Raw genomic sequence first — 24,712 nt, 5'->3', positions numbered from 1 at the left:
CGAGTGCGTCGCTACCTGCGCGCCAGCGTGGAGGAGCCGATGCCGTCGGGCGAGCGGATGCTCTTGCTGAGGGCGGAGTGGATCTGGCTGAAGCTGGGCCGCTCCGTCCTCTCCTTCTGCCAGCAGTCCAGCATCAGCTGATGGAGATGTGGAGGGCAGTTCACCGGAGCCGGCAGCCTGAAACCGTCCTCGATGGCCTTTATCACCTACACACACACACACACACACACACACACACACACACACACACACACACACACACACACACACACACACACACACACACACACACACACACACACACACACACACACACACACACACACACACACACACACACACACACACACACACACACACACACACACACACACACACACACACACACACACACACACACACACACACACACACACACACACACACACACACACACACACAGGTCAACCAGGAACTTTTCTGAAACTCTCCCTGTATTTTGCACAATAACTTTTCATTAAAATTGGCTTCATGTTGAGATCGTAGTCATTTTCATTCCTGATTGATTTTGTGAAAATATAGACTTTCTTAAATTCTGCGACGTGACATAAAGAAAATCGTTAAATATTAGATTATTATTGATATCGCAGTACTTAGCACTCTCGCCTCACAACGACCCCCCTCTTCTTCTTCTTAAGTTATTCTGGCACCATTTTACCAGTCTGACCCACTCAAGAGGAGATGGTGCTGTTCGTGATCCCTGAACTAAAATGAGTTTGACGCCTCTGACTTACATGATCGGTTTCACATAAAATCAGTGGAAAAGTGCCGTTTGCTTCTGTTTTATTCTGTCACCAATTCTTTTGGTTCAAGGTGGCTGACATCTCTATGAAGAACAATTCTCCTCCTTTCACTCACAAAGTGAACAAAAACAGTAAGGCGCTCATATTACTTGTAAAAAAAAAAGAAGAAAAGAAGGTGACTGTATTCCAACGAGTGAAGCTAATTAAACTTTTATATATTTTAGAGTAAAATGAGTCATTGTGTTTTTTGGTTAACCTTTCAAGTCTCAAAATCAAAGATTCTTTCACGTCATGTTGTTTTTTAACTATTGTCAATAATTTTTATTTGCTGTGGGTATAAAAAAAAAACAAGTGACAATAAACTAACCTTTAGGTGAAATTGTAATTCTAAATAAAAAAATAGGCAAAAGCTGAATAAACGTATTAATTTAGCTGTTCAGACTGGAGATTGAAGTTTTACAAATCCTGATCACCTCCCAGGGTCTCCTTGACAGAATAAATCTAAATGTAGAGTTTCTGTTGGCGCAGAGCGCCGCTGTTTGACAGTGGGGGACTTCTGTCGTCTCCCAGCCGAGAGAAATGAGCTTTTTAACAGTGAGATAAGAGCTGCGTGGAGTCCGTGTCCACCGAAGTGATTCCTACTGGGTCCATTAAAACCCCCACACAAGTTCTGCACATTGAGACGAAAGACTGTCCAACATATCTGCATTCAAAATGCTGCAGACTGGAAGTACAGAGGGGAGAGGATGGCGGAACACAGAAACTCTGGCAGGAAGTGAAAGAAGACATTCTATAGATTCATATACTTATATTTTCCACCATATTATTGGCAAAGACGGTGGAAAAACATGAAGGAATCAAAAGCAAACAGAGCTGTCGACTCTCCCCGTAGAGAAGATAACACACACTGAAACATCAGCGAGATGAATCCCATCAAATCTACAGAACAGGAACAGACTTATCACATGACCTGGAAACGCTCAGGGGCGGAAAAGAATGGCTGCGACAGCGACAAACCACTTGGTCCAGTCTCTTCAGGAATGGACCTGCCAAGGAATACCACTTGTGTGTTTTTTTATTGTTTGTTTCAGATTAATTAAAACACGCATGCGTATGAATTAGACTTTTAAAAAAAAGTTAATTTCCCGGAGGACATTTCATGTATTTTAGTTTGAAGACATTAACTGAAATATTTTAAGCTTTCACTATTTGATTGTTCATAATTAGATTTGAGTCACGAAAATAAAGGATCTAAAAATGTCATTTTATTATTATTCTGATATGATTTTTTAATATTTGTATTCATCTGCAGGCTATTACAACAATTTAATAAAAACAAAATAGGAAACTTGAAACTCGAGTTCAACTGACTTAACAATGAACTTGTTCCACAACATTTTCATTGCCTATTCCAGGCTTTTATAACTTCTCCTTCTTTATATGTATTTGCTAGTTTATTGTACACTCCAGTAATTGTAGTTTGGTGGAATATTTAAGACAGCTTTCCATCTCTCGGAGGTGACTCTATTAGCTTTCACCACCTGCAAAATAAATCAAATTTCACAGAGTCCCGAGCGCAATGCAAAGTCTGCATCCATGTGTCAACAAACTGGAAACTTGCAATCATGGTGAGAGAAACGTATCCCTGCAGATTCCATCCCAGCTGGCTGCAGCCGAGAGGCTGAAAGGTCATTTAGCAGGATATTCAATATCTCATGATGTTACTTCACAGGATATTTGATGGGGTATCACAATAGCTGGGCTCCTATCAGCAGAAAACTGCATTAGAACTTTTTAATTTCCTATAAAAGTATGTTGCAGGCCAGTGAATGAGAGCAGGAAAAGGGATTTAAGAGATTACAGAAACTGATCTGAATAATCTAGAACGCATTAATGATTTAAGAGCCACTGTTGATAAACCCTTCCACACAATCTCAGACCACAGTTACACGTTTTTGTAGCAGTTCAGGTGTAAACGCAACTTTTAAAAACGGCTCCCAAGGTGGAACTTTTTGAAAATGCTCTGAATCTTTCTCTGTGGAAACGCTTTCTGAAACGCTGCTACTTCTCATGCGCACTAAAGCTGTAGTCAGTAGGTGTTCTGCACATGCTCAGTAGAGCCAATCAGAGCAATGGTTCCTCCCAGTACATATTCTCCTGGGACTTGGTACTTTTATTTTGACAGTCACCGTAATAACAATACAACTTGGTCGTCTGTCCACCAGAATGTCCGTGTTCTCCCATCGGTAACGTCTAGAGTTAATTGTTCTCTGCTGTATGTGTGTGTGTGGTTTCATTACTAAAACAACCAATAGTGCCCACTAGTGGCCCAACATGCTGACTACATCGTTTTTAGCATTCCTGCAGTTTCAGTGTAAACGTCAAAACACTGCTGTGTCAACACCAAACTTTTCTGAAAACGCGTTTCTCCTCGAAACGTGTCAACGGGCTCCGAGAAAAGGTTTCCTGTCCGCTCAGCACTTTGTTAGCTCACGTGAAGCCCGGCGGTTTTCAAAGCGTCCCTCCAGACCGCCGCGCTGTTCTTTACTGCCCCATCAAACTAATGTCGTCTCGTTTTTAAACTCCATCCGCTCTAACGCCTCACAGGAGACGTCCCTCTCAACGCGTCCAGGGATGTGCCGCACATCCACTCCAAGAAACGTGATCCCCAGAAAGCAGCCAATAAACCACGATGGCAAAAAAGATGACATCTATCAGCAGCATTATTTCTGAGGACGTCGGCCTCCTCTCCACGCCGTCCCACTCCAACATGCCCCCCCCCCCCCCACTCCCCCCCTTAAGCCTCCATCTCGCTAAGGAGCATTCATAAAATGCTTTTCAGCTTTTGACATTTTCCATTTAATCAGAGCGGGAGGTAAAGGGCACGGCGGATCACAGGTGGACAGGCCGACCAACAGTTTCGTTATGATATAATGAATCAATTTAAAGTGGATTAATATCCCCGCCGCTCCGCGGGCGCCGCCTTTGGCCTCTCCGGTGGAAAGTTTGATAATATGAACCGGGCGAAGAGGAAACTTTCTCCTGTTCAAGGGGCCTCTTGTAAGAAGTAAGTCAATGATATTTTCTGAATGAATGTTGTCTGTATTTTGTGTATCTTTTGATTCTGGAATGAATTTATATTAGACAATGAAAAAAAATTCACTTGTAAAATCTAGTCTAAGTTAAACACCATTTCTATGTATCATGTTTAACCATGCAGTTTAAATCATACAATCTATTTTTCTTTATGAAGATCTTGGACAACACGTGCAATACCAAGATGATGTTTTTTACCTTTTCTAATTATTCATTCTATATTCTTTTAAAAGGTGCTTGGACAGTGACTTATACAGCCTGGACTGAGGGGACATACAAACGCTTGTATTTTTTCCTGTTGCGTCTCTCCATCATATCAGAGAAGCTGCAACCTCCGGCTGTTTTTACAAGTTTTTATTGTCATTGCACAGGAAACAATAGAATTTAATTTAGCGGCAGTCCCTTGCAGCAGCGACAGTATCCAGCCTGTCAGAATAAATATAAATATGTATGAAAATCTGAAAAATAAAATTTAATCAAGCAGAGAACATAATATGATCAAACTGCTATAGAGAGAGCAGGAAGTTGTGTTATTGCAGGAGTATGAAAATTGCACGGTGGACAGTGACAGAGGTGCGCGAGCGTGTGTGTGTGTGTGTGTGTGTGTGTGTGTGTGTGTGTGTGTGTGTGTGTGTGTGTGTAGCTCAATTTTAGAGGCCTATATAAATTCAAGCACACTGTTCTGGATTTTTGTGCTGCGTTAATAAATGCTAAAATTTAATAAAAGGAGTTTCATATTTTTATGGTTTTAATTGTTTTTCTTCAGTAACACAAGCTTCTGGAACCTCGACTTCTGAGCTTCTTTTTTGTACTTTAAGCAATTTACATGTATGAGCATGTACATGTAAAGATTGTGTTCCAATACATAGAGTAAACAGGTCAGCCATTATTGCAAATTTGCAATTTTCAGTTATGGATGACTGGAACGGATGATGTTTATTTATGTAGTCATCTGCAGCAAAGAGGTCCAGGCTCTCTAAAGTCCCGTTTCACGCTTTCACAACGTTTTTAAAACGATGTCAGTTTACACTGAAACTGCAGAAACGCTGAAAATGATGCTGTGAGCTTGTTAAGCCACTAGTGGGAGCTGTTTACTTTGGTTATAAAATCACATACACATGTGCGTAGAGAACAATCCGCTCTAAGCAATAACACTGGTAGAACACGGACATTCTTGTGGACAGACCACCAAGTTGGATTTTTATTACGGTGACTGTCAAAATAAAAGTACCATGTCCCAGGAGAATTTGGAGCAGTTTTCAAAAAGTTGTGTTTTCAGTGAGTCGGACCATTGTTGTCGTGTAAGCGGACTCCCAAATTGCAACAAAGGTTTTTGGTTTTCACGTGGTGTAAACTGGGCATAAAGCGCTGCACAACAGGAGAGAAGGTGTTGTTCTATGATTTTGTGATTTCAAAAGACATCAGCTTGATGAAACTACTAAACCGTCTTTTATGTTGTTGGCTTCAGTAAAAAGAAAAAAAAACAAGCTTCTACTTTCTCTTCAGCAGACTTGCATCAGGCTTTCAGCAGCACTTTCGAGGTATGACTTCCTTCAAAAAGTGGAATAAAAACAACCTTTGTTTGAAGGACGAAGAGCTGGGAGCCCACCCACATTGACTTGGAAATAACAGGTTGCTGGTGACAAGCGGCGGGTTCCTATCAACTGGACAATCACTTCCCTCAAATGGTTAGTGCTTTACATTTCCTGAAAGGAGCAGACGTTCCCAGAAAGGATTTTCAACACTTTTAAGAGCGGGATGGCACTCAGGGACAGACGGTGGCCACTAGAAGGGGGTCAACGTGTCCTTAAGAGAAAACAGGATTGGTCATGGAGCTGATGCAGACTTAAAGAGAGGGACTTATTCTCTGCAGAAGCTCTCAGAGGTACTGTGGCTTCTTGGCTTTCTTTTAATAAGATCCATGCTGGGCATGGATAGAGAGTTCATTGATAAAAAAAAAAAAAAAGGATTGAAGAGGGAGGATGAGGAAGTGCAGATATTTTTATATCGAGTGGGAATATAGAGGAGAAAGGAAATTACTGGGAATATAAATCTCTCTTCACTTACATCCTGGTTGCCCATATCCCAGTAGGGTCTTTCTCCATAGGACATGACCTCCCACATGACGATGCCGAAGCTCCACACGTCGGAGGCGGAGGAGAAGCGGTGGTACTGGATGGCCTCCGGAGCGGTCCACAGCACAACGCTCTTCCCGCCGTGCTGCACGAGAGCAAAGGGTGTGGGGAGTTCACCAAAGCAAGGTTTTAATATTCCCTTTGAAAGGCTCGGAGCACATTTTCTTCACATCAAAAGAATTGTTACAAAGCAGATTCACACCTTGAGTGAAATCCTAAAATAACCTGAGAAATAAAAGCTGACCGGTGTCTGACATGAAATAGGCTAGTTTGTATTCAGTCCGAAGACGCCAGATATCATGTAGTGATCAGCCAAGTAGAAAACGGAGCACGACATACACCAATCAATCGTAACATTAAGACTAAAAGCCTAATAAATAGCTGTGATCTATCAAGGTACAGATTCCTCCAGACCACTGAAGGTCTTAATGTGAGCTACAGTAGCTGGTCTGTTGGACTGAACCACACGAGCCAGCGTTCATCGACAAGCCTTACCCGTCAATGACCCGGTCACCAGTCCACTTTAGATACATAAACACTGCAGACTGGGATCTTTGACCGAGTCGTTCCATCAAATCTAAGGACATAATGCCACGATGACAAGAAGTTTCTCCTGTCAGAGGTCATAATGTTATGGCTGATTCATGTACATTTGACCAGGTGAACCGACGTCCTTGTTACAGCAGATGTTTGTCTCTTACCAGTGTGGTGTAGATGGCCTCTATCTTGTCCTCCTGAAGAGGTCTGAAGCCCGACACCTTGCAGCCCAGGTTGGAGTTAACAAGCACCTGAGATTAGGAAAACAAACTGATTAGCATGGCTTACACTCGCAGGGGAAACAATGTCAGTATGAGAGAGCAACACCCCAGTGGGAGAAGCTCTTATCGCACCAGGGACAATTGATTGTTTGCGAGGAACAAAATGCTCTTCATTTAGCACAACGTGACCGCTGCATCGGCAGCCTGGTTCTTTTAGAAACAAAGACAGGATTCTGACAATGACATCATTTCCAGCTCCGCGAATCACTTATCTAAAAACCTACAGGTGAACGACTGTCGGAGACGTTGGTCGACAGGAACAAATTGTATTCTGCTCGCCACCTGCACAAAACCTTGAGACATACATCACGCTACACCCCCCCCCCCCCCCCCCCCCCCCCCCCCCCATTATCTCCTCCCACCTGCTCCCTTACCTTGTGTGCGGCCAACCGTTTGTGGACGAAACCCATTTCGGTGAGGTACTTCATCCCCGATGCCACTCCGGTCAGCATATCCATCAGCTGCATTACACTCAACTGGCCTTCATGTTTCTGAGGTTATGAAAAAAAAAAAAAAAAAGGGGTGAATAAAACCGACGGGACAATTTGGTGCCAACACAGCTGCTCCTACAGTACAATACTGTGCTTCCTGAGCTGAATCCTTTTATTTGGAGGATAAAAACAAACAGGCCCATTAATTCACATCATTATAAACCACAGCGTGCCGGTTCACGGAGCAGAGGGGGTGCAGTAACACTTTACAGCAGCTTACAGCACCTTTGAGCAGAAACACTCCATTTGTGCTGTTAATTATGATTCGTTTTTGCTTATTACTGTAATAAGTATTGCCGCCCTAGGCATTATAATAACAGGGAGTTTTTAGGATTACCCAAATTGGAGAAAAAAAAAGGAAGCCTTGTTTGCGAGGCGCCTCAAAAACAGAAGATAATTGTGAGCCTTAAATTTGTTCCATAATGAGGCGGCACATCTGAAATTCCATGTAGGGATGTTTAAAAAAAAAAAAAAAACTGACCCTGAGGAAGGAATCTAAGGCTCCGTTCGACATGCTCTCCTCGATTATCATCATGGTGTTACCTGCAGGAAGAGATAAAGACAACAAAAGGATATATGAATTGATATAAGTGAAATTTGGGTAAAAAAAATAGAAGAAAAAAAAAGAAATCAGAGAGGTAATAGAGACACAGGACAAGAGAGGGAGGGAATGAAGTGAGTCCAGTCCACTTGCCAGCGAGGCAGGCATTGTGCAAAGCCATTCTTCACCCAGTGAACTGTGGTGAAGCTGAGAGAACCTGTGTGCTGCCCTGGCTGTCTCAGCAAGTTTAACGACCCTGAAACACACACACACACACACACGTGCACGCACGCACGCACCATACACACACACACACACCCACACACACACACACACCATGTGCACGCTCGTCCACACGTGTGCACAACAGATGCATGGACGCTCGCACAGATACACACTGTGCCAAGGCGCAGATGGCAGAGATCCAGCAGTGCTATGAAGTGCACAGAGGAAGAAAATAAGGCTGCAGCAGCCGGAGACAGAGAGGATTATGGGAGGTTGAAACAGCAGGATAAACTATGATAGATTTGTAAACATTTTGAAATGTAAAATTTCTCAGATGTGACCATTAAACGGGCTGATTAGCACAGACTCTTTTACAAAAATGATGGCTTTGGCATCGTTATCCCAACAAATCAGGGTTTGCCAGTGTTACTGGGCTTTTAGGAAGCTATCCCTGTGAGTCACAGGGACTCGGTTGAAATGTGCCAGACGTTATATCATTGAAAAGAGTGCGGGTGAATCTGTGGTTTAACGAGACTGCACAGGGCCGACGTGACAGACGCGATCCAGCACCAGTAGTACCTCAGGTACACACCTTGGTAGAACCAGCGTGGATCCTATGTTCCTGCATTCGATTGAACAAGGTTCTGGAAACATTTTGCTCCATACTGACACCTTGGCTTCATATAATTGATGCAAATGTGTTGGCTGCTCATGCATGACGCGAACCTCCCACTCCATCACTTCTTGACATCATTTCTCACCCTGGGGAATCCCAAGAAATACTCTGGATCCCTTCTGTTAGCTGTGATCAGTGAGGTCAAATGCAGACTGACACACACTCAGAATGAACCAATGGGAAGCTTCCAAGGTCTGTGCAGATCTAATTCTGACAGCAAACAAAGTCTCATGTGATCTCTGGCGCCCCCTGAAGGGGTCCCGGACCACTGCTCTAGTGGATCAAGCTCTGGTAACAGTTGAGGCCATTTAGAGACACTTCATTTCATGTTCAGGAAACTAGATTGACATTATCAGAGCTTTGTGGCCTGTCATGTCATCCTGCAGGACGTAGCCATTAAAAAACAGTACATTGTGATTAGAAAGTGTTGAATACAATCAGCAGCAATTCTCAGGTAGACTATGTTATCTAAAAGTGCTAAAGATTTCCTTGACATCAGGGTGTTCAATAAAAGGCCGTTGGGCCAAAACTGGTCTGCGAGAAGTTCTAATCCAGCCAAGCCAGCAGGAAAATTCTAAACATTTCAACACAACTCTTAAACTCGAGCCAAGATATCAGTGATGCTGCCACGAAACCTGGTTACTATCAAACCAGCCATAAAGCCATGATGTCAGGGAGAGTTTGTAAAAACACCCAGAATGCAACCGCCAGAGGAAAAGTTTTCTGGACATTTCAGTGTATTTTGCACCAGAAAGTTTCATTAAAGTTGGTTTATGTTGAGAAAGTAGTAATTTTCTGTAGCAATTGTTTGGTTTTTGCAAAAATATAGACATTTTTATCAGGTATAGTGTGCGCCACAACAAAGATAGTCTTGAGAGTTTAAATCAAAAGGTTATTATGGCACTATTTACTGGTCTCTTGTTTTTAGGTGGAATAACGATATTCACTGTTGGCTTCTGCTGCTTCAGAGGTTAAAAACATTGTGTATTAAATGATCATCTTCTTCCCTTGCTTGTAATCAGGTGCTTGAAGGAGTTACTATTGCCTTTCTGTAACCTCAACCTCGTCTAACCTTTCTCCTCTGAGCTGACTGGGCAACTTTACCCAGAATACAGCTTGTTTTTTTTTTTTCTCAGTTCACCTCAGAGAAGGATGTGTGTGAGAATCCCAACAGGTCGGCAGTATCTGAACCCTTCAGACCGCCGGTCTGGCACCAACAAGCACCGCGCGTTCAAAGCCACTTCAGTTACCTTTCATCCCCGTTCGGACGCTCACTTTGAACTTCAGCAGCTGCAATGGGCTGATTAGATGTTTTCATCAAGAACCGGCTGAACAGGAGTAGCCTCGTGAATTGTGGGTGTAGGCTTTTTGGAGATGGTCACATAGTTTTATGAATAGTGACAAAAATGTGAATGGATTAAAGAACATTTCTGGTCAGCCTCTTTCCTGGACTCATGCGTCTTAAAACAAGAAGGGTAATTAGATTCTGACGAATCTGTAAATTGGGTTTCCTACAATATCCTGAGAAAATGAGAAGACACACAGAAGCTTTTTTCTCAAAAAGAAATAAAGGCACGTCGTTTTTTTTTTTATTTCTTTCTCATAGCCAATCAACAATGGATGGTGTTACATCTATTAATCGTGTCGGCACACAATAGGTACAACAACAAGCTTCCTGCATTTGAGAATATCTATTCTAAAAAGCAAACTCCTGTTCGTTTCAGGTTCTTACAAGTAGGTAACAAATCACATCGCTGTATTTTTCCACAGCCCTGAATGTGCTGACACGCAGGCGAGGCGGTGGGCAAATGGTAATAAAAGAAAACAAGTGTGAAAAGGCAGAAAGTACAGAAGCAAGCTCTTTTTGTGGGAGTTTTGCTCTGAGTTACGATGCGAGGACGGGGAAGTGGAGTGGGGAGTGGGTGTCGTTTACAGGTAAGCCTGGTGTGTTGCGGGGGGCAGAAAGTGAGCGCCCAGTGTGTGTGTGTGTGTGTGTGTGTGGGGGGTAAGCGATGTAATGGAGGTAATTTGTAGGCTGACGGCATGTGGGCGTGTGTGTACATTTGCGTGCAAGTAGTGGGATTTTGTGAGCAGGTGTGTGTGGATGATAGTGAGAGCATGTGTGTGTGTTATTGGAGTGTATTTCAGGGCCCCGCTGGGTCTCTAGCACCAATTACAGTACCCTGCACATCTGCTGCCATCCAACTGAGCACAGAGTGTGTTGGGGCACCATGCCCGCAGACGCACACGCACGCACGCACGCACGCACGCACGCACGCACGCCATTCCCATTCACCTAAACATCATCTTCACCTTATGTTTGTTTCCTTGGAGTTGTTTGCGACCCTTCCTCTCATCCTGTTTTCCTCTCCTGGACCTCAGTTGCTGTCTTTCAGCTAAAAACAGTTCTTGATGTAACTTGACTGATGTTACTGTCAACTATAAAACTAGGGAGTCATGACACGACAGAGGAAACATTGTCCTCATTTCCTTCACCTATGGAGGCGGAGTCGGAGCGTTCTCAAAAAGTTGTGTTTTCAGTGAAGCCCTGTTCTAATGTTCTGTTCTCTCATCAACGGAACCCCCGAAGCGCTGCAAGAGTTTTGCGTTTTCTCTTGAACACACCATTTAAACGGGGCCTTAGAGTCTTTTATGACACACATTATATTTTTTCCATTTCAACTCCCCCACTATTTTAAATGTCCTTCAGGTCGTCCAACGGACAAAAACTTTAAAGAGTTCATATTTCCTTGAAGTTTCTGTAATGTGCAATGCAAGTAAAGTTTCCTTGCCTTTGATAATCGAAGTAACCAGACTTTCTTTACGACAGCAGGGGATCTCAGTTAGTACTTTGAACCTTGGATATGGGATTTTACTCCATTCAGTGCTGCTTCCTTTTTATCTTCAACCACTTTGTGTTGTTTGTCCCAGTGGCATCATCACACTCCTGGTTTTACCTCAACACCCCCCACCTCTCCTTACCGGTGGTGATGACGCCCTCCAGCCGGATTATGTTGGAGTGGTCGAACTGCCCCAGGATGCCGGCCTCGCTGAGAAAAGAGCGCCGCTGTTTATCAGAGCAGCCGGCCCTCAGCGTCTTTATGGCCACAGGAAGCTCTCTCTTACTGGGAAGCTTCAGGCAGCCGCGACAAACCTCCCCAAAGTCACCTGTCGGCAGAGAGACACAGAGGTCAGAGGTCACCACCGCCACTAACTAATACAGAATGAGGCAGGGTGTTGCAGGTCAGACATTATAATGATCAAAAAGAAAGTGAGAAGGAGCGAAGCGGAGCAGAATCAGACGAAGAAATCCGAACATATTGAGAAAGACGGCGGATGACGCAAATGGACAGACACTATCGAGAGAGAGAGAGAAAGACATGAAATACAAAGGGATCAAAGGGAGATCAAAGATGGGGTGGGGTGAAGGTGAAACAGCGAGGCTTTGGAGATGAAGCAAATATAACAGCCAGTAGAGTGGAGCAGGATTTTGGCAGAGATCAGTAGGTTACCAGACTGATTGAACCGGTTTCTGTGACTTGTGTCTGGGTGGGTTGAGGAAAGTTCAAAATGCACATGTGCATGAAACTCTTTTTTTTCTTCTTCTCCTTTTGCTCATATGGCGATTCCTCCTGATTCCTTCTGTATCATGACATTTGGCTGAATGGTCCCAAAGAATATGAAAAAGTAAGACATTTTTCCTCGTCAATTTTTAACATCTTGGAGTTAATCCACATTGCTGAGTGTGACTGTGAAGGAAACAAATGTGAAGCCTGCCCCAGTAGGCCAACATAATGACTCATATACTGATTCTATTTCTCCACACTTTCTGGTAGTTTTTGAATTTCTGGATTATCATAAAGTGTCTCAGAGTTACAGTGATGAGAGGAACGCATGCTGAAGCCCGTCAGCGCTGACAGGATATCAGGGTTAATAATGTTTTTGCTTTCATTGCCATTTTTTTGGAAAATGAAATTGTTGTTTATCATTGCTTTTGTTCCATCTTTCTAAATCCATTGTGATGCTCTTATCCTGCTTAAAACCAATGAGAAAGCAGCCAACAATGCGTGTTATGAAATGTTTTTTGTAGAGTGCATTATGAAATCTAAAAATAAAGTACACTAATGAGGCGATATGTTTTTTTTTTTTTTAAATGGATTCTGAACATAAATATTGTAACAGGTAGATGAGAGATACCTAACCTGCTCTGACCTTGGAAAATTGCAATTTGCCATACGTTTTTCGCATATTCATAGAAATATTAGACAAAGGTTCTCGGTGTCATTCAATATCACAAAAGTGTTACTTGCATGTGCAAAAAGTTCTATAAAAATGTTTTATATATAGATATTCAGATTATCATAGAAATGTATTTATGTGTCTGTATGTTTTGACACGTGTGGAATTGGAATGAATTATTATCAATAATAAAAACAAAACAAACAACCTTTCTACTTTTTTGTGGATATAAATAGAAATATCTCTAAAAGTCTATTCTGCCTGTTGAGCCATCAAAACAATCAAAACACACAGATCGCAAATAAAAAAAATATTTATTTTAATTAAGGTGCATTGAAAAATAATTATGTATCAATCGATTAAAGCAAAAGGTCATTTTAAAGGATAAAATAGTAAAATCTGTATATTCTTTTGAAGAAGGTACCTATTTGGTTGCTGTTTTTTTAACAGGGTCTGTCACAGTAAGTTTTAACCTTGGATGCCCTTTCAGTCGCAGCGGGAATCAAACCTGCGTCTTCCACACTTTCACAGATGATGTGCACTTCTACTGAGGTAAACAATGGAAACGTGCCACCCAGATATTTGACCCTTGAGCAAGTAAAAGTAGGAGATTTACACATTTTGTAATATTTCTTCCGATGAATTTAAAGTTTCTGTACCTGTGTGCACAATTCTCTCTATCTTGATGCTGGAGTTGTCCAGCTCTTTGGCGAAGGCGTGCACAGCCTGAAGCAGGTCCTCGCAGGTTTCCGGGTCGATGTAGGTCCTCCTTGTCGGGATCTTAACTGCGGTGATAAACGCACAAAGAAAAACACAATTGAGGAAGACGTTGACAAAGAAAAACTCATGGAAAACCTGATGTTCCCTGCAGCTACATGCTCACATGAGACACAAGGTAAACAGAAAGAAAAAGACTCTCAGACTCATACCATTAAAGTGAGGATGAAGATATGTGTACAGCGTGCAAACCACTTGTTTTTTTTAGCATAAAAAACATCTTTGAAAGCACACTTCTCACAACACAAAGCAGAAAAACATTTGTGATGTCTGCATCGCTTTGTGCTCCTGCGAGGCTGGAGAAATTGATGCCTCTGCCTCCTCCAACAAAGAGACTCTCTCTGTATGATTGTTGAACGACGGACCGAAATGTTGCATCTATGAGGAAGGACTTGCTCTTTGATTCACAGGCTGGAATCAATACCACAGTTTTATCGTTGCTGTTTCAGAACACTCAAACATTTTTCTGCCAGCAGACTTCGTTACAGCTGCACAGACGCTGAAAAATATCTTAATTTGGTGTGTTTTTACACATGATTCAAGATTGAAATGACTAAAATGAAATAAAATGGCAAGGCACTGAAATAAAAAAAAATCATTCAAGGGTATTTTCTTCAGTTTAAATACTTTGGTTCTGTATGCATGACATGTCTACTTCTTTGTTGTTATTTGTTTTGACCTTGCGAGCTCCACAGAGAAAAATCAAGATCAAAATACTTGTCTGACTTTCTTCAGGGTTCTTCTTTCTTTCTGGGTTTCTTCAGATCACAAAACTCCTCCATGATACTTTTTGTCTTCAGTGCTTGTTTCAAAATGGTGCCGCTTCAACACACGCACACATGCCGTATTCACAATAGACTTCAAAATGCTGATTCGGAGAAACCCTGAAGTCTCATGGTGGTCGCAGTTGCGTCGCGGATCAGTCGTTGGTTTTAGAGAAGCAAAATGTAGTTTAGAAATCTCAACAAACATGATCTCCTACTACATTGTGACATTTATAAAAACACAATGAGAATCCATTCATCCATCAATTCAAATTGCTTAACACTTCACCCATATCGCTGTGCAGGTGCATCACATTCCAACGTGCCACCAATAGACATGATGTCACTCAACGTCCGCTTTCTCTAGGAACTGTGTACCGCTACATCCGGGTCGACACATTCAATGTGGAAATACAGGACATCAGACAGCGCTCAACAAAATGAAACTTGACTTCTAAAGGTACCGTTCGCCATCATTATCGTTCTGCAGCTACGCTAGACGTGGAAAAGTAACATCCTGATGTAGATGCTGACAAATTTAGCTAAAGACTAAATATAATCATGTGTTGGAGCCAGCCAGCGATGTAATGGAACGTAAGCATGGCTGACGAATATTCCTTCAGTTTACTGTATGTCTAAGGTGTGTTCCACATCTGTCCACATGCATCACTGTGTAAGCTTATGATTGTAATAAAGTATGACAAGTTTGAAAAGATTTCATCTTGGTTTATTTCATATAATGAGAATTGAACCTTCCACGGCCCTTTAAGGACGGATGAAACATCATGATGCCGTTCGATCGCCCCAGCTCAGTTTTCATGTGTTTCCACTTTAATATCCTGGTAGCAGCGTCGTTCGTTATGTTTTATGGTAGTTTTATAGACGAGATAAAAACACTGGGCTGCCGTCCACCACAATGTCAATTGTCAGTAACCGGAAATACGGAGCATGAAACACACGAGGAACGGAGAACTGAAAGTAAGCGGAGCGGAATAAGGTCCATAGGCTGCCCACCTATCTCTGTGCTTCTCCAGGAGGGGCAGAAAGTCTCGCCGGCGGCGTCCACAACGTAAACAAGGCGAAGGGGATGAGCGAAGCGAGGCTAAACTAAAGCTAGAGGATTTTCCTGGATAGTGTGCAGTCTTTGGTTAATAAAAGACACAACTTCCCTTTTGTCAGTACCTGTACATGAGTAATGGCAATAAATGTGAATTCTAATGTTCTCCATAGTGATATTTCCACCTACACAGACACAAGTACACTACTCAGTGCTCAATCTGGTTTACCTACATTTTGTGTTTAATGTTTAGTCTGTATATTAATGTATAATCACTCACCAATTCCAACAATGCTGTTTATTAGGGTGGTGTAGTGTCTGAGTAAGTGGACATATCACAAGGGAGAACATGGAAATAACTTTACACTAGTAATTATTGCAGTGCCTTTTTTGCCTGATAGGTGGGCGGCCTGTACAGTAAATTGACAGTGTAATCCCGACCCACGCACATCCTCCACTACACCGCCGGCTCCAACACATATCATATCCAGTCTGTAGCTAAAGTTGCTGCTTGTCAGCCTGCAGGTTAACATCCACATCATGACATTAGTTTCTCATGCCCAGCACAGCTACAGATCGCTAACGATCGCTCATGGTACCTTTAGGAATTAGGTTTAGTTTTGTTGAGCGCCGTCTGACGTCTCGTACTTTCATATTAATTGTGTTCAACTGGATGCAGCGGTTACGTGACGTCACTGTGAAAAGGGTCCGCAATGAACAACGCTGCCTCTGCTGTTCAGTTTTGGATCTTGGTAAAGTATTGTGTCTTTTACTTTTAATATAAAGAATGCAACCTCTCGTGCAAATATTACCAACAGCAATTTGTCTTCCACTGAGAGTTCAGTTAGTCTTCTCGTTGTTTTCACACTTTTCCAGCTTATCCAACTATCCACTCCATTTCAGTAGGAAAGTAAGTCTTGTAAAACCTATTTATTCTCCAGCAATCTATCGGCCTTGGAACCATCAACACAGTTAATTGCTCACCAACAAGCAACTAAAAAAAAATGAAGTTGTAACCTTCAAACACCAGCAGGGCAGTTGTATTGGATGCATCATAAATGCCATTGACCTCGACCACAATGCTTTGGCTTCAACAGTTTAAAAAAAACAAACAAACAAACCTTAAAACTTCAAGTTAGTAAGAACTCCAGAAAAATCACCGTTTTTTTCTTGCCCTTGTCAATCTGCAAATAGAAAAAGGCTGCTATTGCTGATTGCCTTCATTGCTTATTTTCAATGATCTCTACACACTCACAACTGTTGCACTAATGACAGTCCACAAATGGAAATTTCATCTGACATTTATAGGAGAAAGCGATATCGACCTCAACTATTTGACTTCACACAACAATACGAAAGCCTCTTGTTCTCTTTATCAACTGCCTGTTGTATTTACTGAACACTAACAAGTGGAGAATAAACTAGCCAGCAGATAGCCAATAACCATTAACCAGCGGGGTACAGTTCTGAATTAGATGACCTTTAACCCCTGTTAGTACATGCTAAAGGTAATTTTCCAGGAAAAAGGACGCGCACTTCTCCCAAAAGCTGAAATGAAGCCCTGAAATGTGATTACAGCTCCGGATCGACCCGAGGGATCCTATAGTGACTGCTTCAAAACGGCTTATTGATCACACACACACACATGCATGCATGCTTCCTCCTGTGTGTAAACACACTCACAGGTATGTTTGTGTGCGCATCGACAGAAGAAAGCCAAAAGTGCAATTATGAAACGAATTAGAGCTTTTCTATTCAAGGCTCGGTTTGAGTGCAAGATCGAAGACTCTTTTCTGTCCAGCAGGCCTTTCGAACAACTGTTCCAGCTGAACAGCGCACACACACACACGCACACGCACACGCACACGCACTCGCACACGCACACACACACACACACACACGCGCGCACGCACGCACGCACGCGCACACGCACGCGCACACGCACGCGCACGCGCACACGCACGCGCACGCGCACACGCACGCGCACGCGCACACGCACACGCACACGCACACATCAATGATACTGAAATGAAAAGTATGAGTTTGGAATATAAGTGAAACTCACAATAAGTGTCATTATTACCTTTAGACCTGTTTATTTGTTTTGAAGGTACAGAAAAATGTAATATTTAACCACAAAATGTTGAGAGACAAATAGTGTGGAAAGTGAGTTTAGACATCATTTCTTGAGTCTCACTCTCCATGTGTGAGACGACGAGGTAAACCTGTAAACAGGGCCCAAGTTATATTTGTGCTGGCTCCTTTAAGATTGATTTGCTGACGTGTGCTTAGCCTTGATATTTGCTTCTGTGAACACGTATCTCCTTTTGTGATGGGGTGTTAACACCGGAGTCTGATGGTAGAAGCATTTGCATTGAAATGTCAACAAACATCGGAAAATAAGTATTTACAGCAGCAGTGTAAACAAGATTTATCTGATGTAGTTTCTCTGGTCTGCTGCTGAGATGCATGTATCCCCCCTGCCTTCAGTAAAGGAAGGGATACATAAACCGTAGGAGGAGGGCATATCCCTCCCATCCATCACAGGAAATGCTTACACGCTTCATGAAATTAACAACATAGGCTGCGAATGGCTGCGAATGCGCAGGCATACATAAGTGACACACAGCTTCGTGGGCTGTGTGGCTGATTAATTTCGGGGTTAACTGTGCCACAGCCACGAGCGATTGAAGGGAAACTGAGCCACACGTTCACAGTCGGCTGCTTCGGTGGACCACGCATGAACTGACGTGCCAAATATCGCCAGACAAAAGAGCCACAAACTCGCTGGTGTCTTTATCCAGTCATTTCCCACGACGCCGTCTCTTCTGACACACGCAATCAGAGCAGGGAGGGTATCTGAAACTGGTCTATTAATGGAGATCTGGAGCCTTTCCTCCCCCTCTCACCCCCCTCTGCCTCTTTCTAGGTCACACACTCTGACATAAAACTAATGTCCTGAGCAGTGTCACTTATGATGAGTCTCTCCTCCGCCGCCAATTCACCTCCTCATACACTCTCCGGCGGTGCTGCTCACTCACTCATTCACCCTCCTCCCTGTACTTTATTACTCACACACTCATTTATTCACTCTTTCTCTCACGGCTCCTGTCCGTACGCTCTAATATATGGCTGGAGAATGTGTTTTGAGAGCCTGGCGGGGCGAACAGATGGGAGGAGAGAGAGACGAGTATGTATAATATCACACTTCCCTGAAATCACACGAGCAGGTTTTATTCACACTACATGCATGACACAGTGGCTGGACGCCGTGATGGATAATGAGAACCAAAATGCATCTTTGTTTCTATTTACATGCATGACTGTTTTCTACAAAGGAAAGTGTGTGTGTGCCTGAGAAAAGCAGCCTAAAATGTGTGTGTGTGTGTGTGTGTGTGTGTGTGTGTGTGTGTGTGTGTGTGTGTGTGTGTGTGTGTGTGTGTGTGTGTGTGTGTGTGTGTGTGTGTGTGTGTGTGTGTGTGTGTGTGTGTGTGTGTGTGTGTGTGTGTGTGTGTTGCGTGTTTGTCAGCTGTTGGCATGTCTTTGTTTGGGCAGATTTAATTCCCAGCCTCATGGCTTCGGCTCATTATTCATCAGGCATAGTGCTCCAAACCTCTCCAGAGGGCTCAGCATGCTGGGAGATTAAACAACGCAAACGAGCACGAGCGTGCGCGCGCACACACACACACACAAGGAAACTATGAAGACACACACACGTGCGCACACACACACATCACATTAGCAAAGCACTGCCACGCACACTTAAACACAAACAGGAAGAGATATGTCAAACTGCTTTCATTCTGTCACTGTCAAACAAAGAGCCTATTGAGAGCTTTGTGACCAGAGGGTGAAAACGGAAACATTTACAACCTTGTACGACACGACGTACAACAATAACATTTAACGTCTTGTTTCTGGAGCTCAGTCCCGGCTCCTCTCTGACGTTTTTTCTTCCTCTTTCCCCTCTTTTTTCCCCCCTCATCTCCGGCTCTTTATCTTCCCCCTCCTCCTGATTTCAATCTATCCCCATCAAACTCGGCCGCACACAAACACAAACACAAATACAAACACGCACGCACACACACACACACCACCTAATGGAGTGTGTCAGTGTGCTCAGTGTTGGCTAAGCGTGCACTCAGAATTAAGAATTAATGCCGTGGTGCCACTTAATGCCCCAAAAGTCATTTGTAATGCACGGGCGTGTGCACGCTCACATGCATTTCTGGCATATGTGAGACAAAGCCTTCACTTTCACACTCCTCCCAGAATCCTACATACAAAACACAAAAGAATGTTGTCACTTACACTGGAAGTAAAGTTCCTCGTCTCCCTCCTGAGAAGCTTTGCTGTAGCCGCATTGTCTGCAAAAAGTGAACAGAGGAAGCCGTCAGAGTTTTTATCAGATGCAAGTAAATAGATACAATCATCAGGTTGTGTTTGTCTTACAACATAACTTGTTAGATGAAATGTGCAATAAGTGTCAGATGAGGGATGGTAAGAGAGTATTGATAGGTGAAAAGTGTTCAGAAACGCTGCTGATGTGATTGAAAAGATCAGCAGCGGAGTGGAAATCCATGCACACACACACACACACACACACTCTCTGATAGCTGTGACATTGATATGCTATTACTGTTTCACCCTCAGTGAGTTTTTATGCAAGGTGGGAATAAACATCCACACATGGGAATGAGCGCTGTATCCACGTATGTGCGCACGCTGTTATCTCTCATCCTCCGCCACCGCAGGGGGTCTAAAGAGGAGTGAGCTCTTTTTGATCTCACTGCTGATGGCTTTTCAGCTTGGCAGAAAACTTGGGCCCCTTCCACGCACGCACACGCACCATACACAAACACACAAACACACACACTGTAAGTGACAGATTAACAGGCGAGGGACGGTCTTTCTGGCTGGCCAGCGCCAAGCTCACTTGGATTAACGACTGAGGAAAGTATTGAGGGTCAAATCTACAGAACCGCAGTGGTTTTTCAGATAAACAGGACGGTTGGTGTTTTTAATTCTAAACATATAGCTCATATACGCACGGCCATACAGATGGTCGGTGCTTCCTCCACCACAATTTGAAGGGAAATGGGCTTTTAATCATAATTAAACAGGTTGATGTCAGATCCTATCTGCTTGCAAACATATGAACAATTAAATAAGAAGCATGTTTGAAGTTAGTTCCCATGTTTAGGGCAGTGTGTGTGTGTGAGTGCACATTTAACTGAAATATCATATTTGCTATCCTATCTGCTCGGGAGGGCATGTGTTAATGTGGATGTCAGAATATATCAGCACCTCACAGAGATCCTGCAAAGAGCCGTCTAGACCTCCATCGCATGCGTACATGTTTGTGTTATTGCCTGCTTATTTATGCAAGTGTGTGTTAGAATGTATTTTTTCATTAGAAAAAATTCCCTCATTTTGCATGTGCATGCTGCTGAGGTTTTCCGGGGGGGGGGGGGGGGGGGGGGGGGGTTGTGTTGTGTTGGAGAGCGAGGCTGACGTATCGGTGAGCTTGTGCAGCAGCAGGGTCTGAGACAAGGTCAGCACCCTGTCTGTCACAACACACCAGCAGACACATGCAACACAACTCCTCAGGGCAGGAGATATCAGACAGGAGAGAAGAGACAAGAATTAATAGATAAGGGAGCAAAAGCATCGGTGGGTGTGCGGGTGGGAGAAGGACGGAGGGCATGGCGGTACCGAGAGGAACAAGATGCAAGAGACCGAACGGGGTTGTGGAGGTGGAGGACTAAATGGGGAACATTGCAAGGGGAGAAGGGCAACGCAAGAGATAAATCACTGAGGGAAAAAATGTGAGCCGAGATGAAGAGGCAGAGGAAGCGAGGCTGTGAGTAAGAGGATAATTGTCGAGAGGGGAGAGCAAGGGGGAAGAATTTGAAGAGGCGCGTTATATAGCCCATAAAGTACACGGCTGGGGGCAGAAGGAGGAGGAGGGGTAAAGCATGCAGGATCAAGATTAAAGGACATTTGGGGAGTGAGTGGCAAGAGGCAAATGAGTCTAACTCCCAGTGGGAGAGAACAAACTTCATACTAACATACGATGGGACGAGTGGATTCAGGCCATGTTTACACGACAACGTTTCCAGGGAAACGCATCATTTTTACCTTTTCATTTAAAAAAAAGTGTCACGTTTACACGCCAACATGTTGAAAAGGACCTCGGTTTACACATAAACGGTAGAAAAGCTGAAAGCAATGTAGCTTTCATATTGAGCCCCGAGTGAATAAAGAAATAAAATGCCTTGCCTAATGGGAGCTGCTGTTTGTTTTCGTCATGAAACCAAACACACATGCAAGTAGAAATCAATCGGCTTTAAACATTAACAATGGAAGAACACAGACACTCTAGTGGACTGACGACCAAGTTGGATTGTTATTATGGTGACTGTCAAAATAAAAGTACCAAGTCCCAGGAGAATCTGGACTGGGAGTCGTGACACCACGGAGGAAACATCGTTCTGATTGTTCTACTGAGCATGTGTACAACTACTATTTCCTATGCCCATGGTGCACATGCAAGGTAGCAGCGTTTTCTGGCGTCTATATGGAAAATGGAGCCCAAGCATTTTAAGAAATTCTCCTTTTCCTCTTTTTCCGTAAAGTACCACTTTGGGAGCCGTTTTCAAAAAGCTGTGTTTTCAGTGACTCCGTGTACCGTTGTCATGTAAACAGGGCCTAAAGCAAGAGAAGGAGCAAAAAGTATAAACTAAATTATATATAGAGGTGGATGAAAAGTTGTGGGACTTGATATGATCTTTCTCTATTGCTTCTTTTGAAATGTCAAAGATCTGATCAAAATGAAATACTGGATGCAGAGTAGATTTTTTGGGGATCGTATTTAACAGAAACCGTCACATTTTCAACTTAATTTGGTCATTGTGGAAGATTTAAATAGACCCGGTCAAACAGCTCGGAGAGAAGGAAGAAAAGGATTTTTGACTTCAGGAAGGTTTTGAAAATGATGTAGTTCTCATGTTGGGCCATGAGTGGCTGCTGTTGTTTGTTTTTGTAATTAAAACACACAGACATTCAGCAGAGAACAACACACGATAAATATTACCAATGGGGGAACATTCTAATTGACAAACGAGCAAGTTGGATTGTTATCACGGTGACGGTCAACTATAAAACTACCAAGTCCCAGAGTTACCCAAAGTAAAAGTCCCAGGAGAATTCGGACTGGGCGTCATGACACTCTGGAGGAAAACATTGTTCTTACTGTCCGTCTACTGAGCCTGTGCAGAAGAACTTTTTACTACATCTGTGGTGCGCATGCGCAGTAGCAGCGCGTCACAACAGTTTCCCCGCTTAATCCATGAAGACGGGGTCGGAGCGTTTCCCCCCCCCCCAAAAAAATGGTTTTACCCAAAATGCTAAAAACAGCTCGAGCTGAACCAAGCTAATATGGAAGATGAATGGATGAATTTTATAAAAAAAAATTAAAAATTAAAAAACTACAAAGATTGGGGAGGGAGGAAATAAATTGGACAACTGGGAAGAAATTAAAGGAGAAGGATGAGAATCAGGGGAGGAAAGGGGAGTGCAGACATGCCAGTGTACCTGGGCATCAGCTGTGTGAAGGGAGGAAGAGGAGAAATAAGAGGAGGAGGAGGAAGAGTGGAGAAGGAGGTCGAGAGCAGCACCACGCTAGCAGGAGTTACATTGGAAGAGCCCGAGCAGACGCTGCTGGGAAGAGAACAAGGGAGGGGAGCGCCAGTGTCAATCCCGACTCTTCTCTTCACATTCAAACAAGACAAATCTGGACTGGATGGATGGACTGCTCTCAAAACCAGTCATTCTTATCACCAGGAGGAACGGCGATGCTGCCAGGAAAGCATGCAAACAAAAAAAAACAAAAAAACAAAAAACTTTGAAAATGTCCACAGATCACATTCTCTACCCTGCAGTCTATTATACCCTCTCAAGACTGGGATTTTGAGAATCGCGGGCCAATTTTTAAATTTCACACTCCAGACGAGCCAGATGGCAGCAAGAAAGTGTGCGGATGCCAAACACTGAAACTTTCAGCCATATTCCGTCACTGTCAGCTTCATCAAATGTTCATTTCATCAAGATATTGGCAAAGCCTATCTCCGATAAATTAAATGAGTGCAACCATATTGGTAATTAAAGTTGAACATTTCACCTGAAACGTATACATTTCCCCATGTACTTTCTCCACTGCACAACAAACCCTGAATGATACGTATATATTGTATATTTTTTTTGTCTTTTTTTAGTCTGAAGATGCAAATCTTGGAAAAACAATTTGGAAATATTGGATTTCATTTCAGTAAAAGGCCTAATTACTTACAAATTTATATTTTATGCAAAAAACAAGCGTAAAGGTGTAATTTAATAAGGGCAATCAACTGCTACATCTATTTTTCTGTATTTACAGGCGAGGTGGAAAAACTACTTTTAATCTTTACTTGAGAAGTACAAATACTTGTAAAGAAGGTTTAAGTTAAAAGTACTGATTCATGTACTCATCCTAATTAATTACAGCTTTTAGCTTTCTGAGCTGAAGCTCACGGCCAAATGTGCCGTAATAAATGTTTGTCACGTAATAAAAAAAAAGAAAAAGAAAAAGACAAACATGAGATTAGCTCCAGTTTCTGCTGAAGGGAAGAATGTTTGACCTGGGATCGTGTTTTGAGTTACAATGTCCTACAGAAGGAAGAAAAAGTTTATTTTCAAGAGAAGTACCCAGGATTCTTCCTGAGCAGATATTTCCACAAATCTGCTGATTTTAAGAACATGTCACGTCCACATCCCACAAGTAGAAGAAACCGCAAGAGAGAAGTTAAATAAATAGGAGATGGTGGCTGGAAATTCATCTAATTTACTCATTCGGCTGTATAAAGCACAGGTATGAAAATAATGTCAATAACAGTAGAAGGAGATTCAGAGCTGTCGGGTAAAGTTAAGCAGAAAAGTAAGACGGTAGAGATTCATATGGCAGAAATATATAAGACATGTTATGACACCACCTCAAGTTTTTATCTGTGACAAATTGTTTATCATACTGGGATTAGTTTAGAAAATGCTAAATAACAAATACACATATATAAA

The 24,712-nt window shown here is 42.8% G+C and overlaps 1 protein-coding gene across 1 annotated transcript in view; it reads right to left on the bottom strand.

Moving 5' to 3' along the window:
• Positions 1–24,712, bottom strand: part of epha10 (EPH receptor A10) — a gene marked incomplete at both ends in the record, with an annotated part of 179,559 nt that overhangs the window by 1,229 nt on the left and 153,618 nt on the right. Inside the window, 9 exons of the mRNA XM_080485678.1 lie at positions 16–206; positions 5,946–6,098; positions 6,715–6,801; positions 7,206–7,322; positions 7,804–7,865; positions 11,747–11,932; positions 13,663–13,788; positions 19,913–19,968; positions 23,198–23,323. Of these exons, the coding sequence (XP_080341804.1) occupies positions 16–206; positions 5,946–6,098; positions 6,715–6,801; positions 7,206–7,322; positions 7,804–7,865; positions 11,747–11,932; positions 13,663–13,788; positions 19,913–19,968; positions 23,198–23,323 (1,104 nt within the window). The remainder of the gene's footprint in view (positions 1–15; positions 207–5,945; positions 6,099–6,714; positions 6,802–7,205; positions 7,323–7,803; positions 7,866–11,746; positions 11,933–13,662; positions 13,789–19,912; positions 19,969–23,197; positions 23,324–24,712) is intronic.

Source organism: Lipophrys pholis, assembly GCF_963383615.2.
Source record: "Lipophrys pholis genome assembly, chromosome: 17".
NCBI lineage: Eukaryota > Metazoa > Chordata > Actinopteri > Blenniiformes > Blenniidae > Lipophrys > Lipophrys pholis.
The sequence above is the reverse complement of the archived record's forward strand: the minus strand, read 5'-3'. Positions and strand labels throughout refer to the sequence as shown.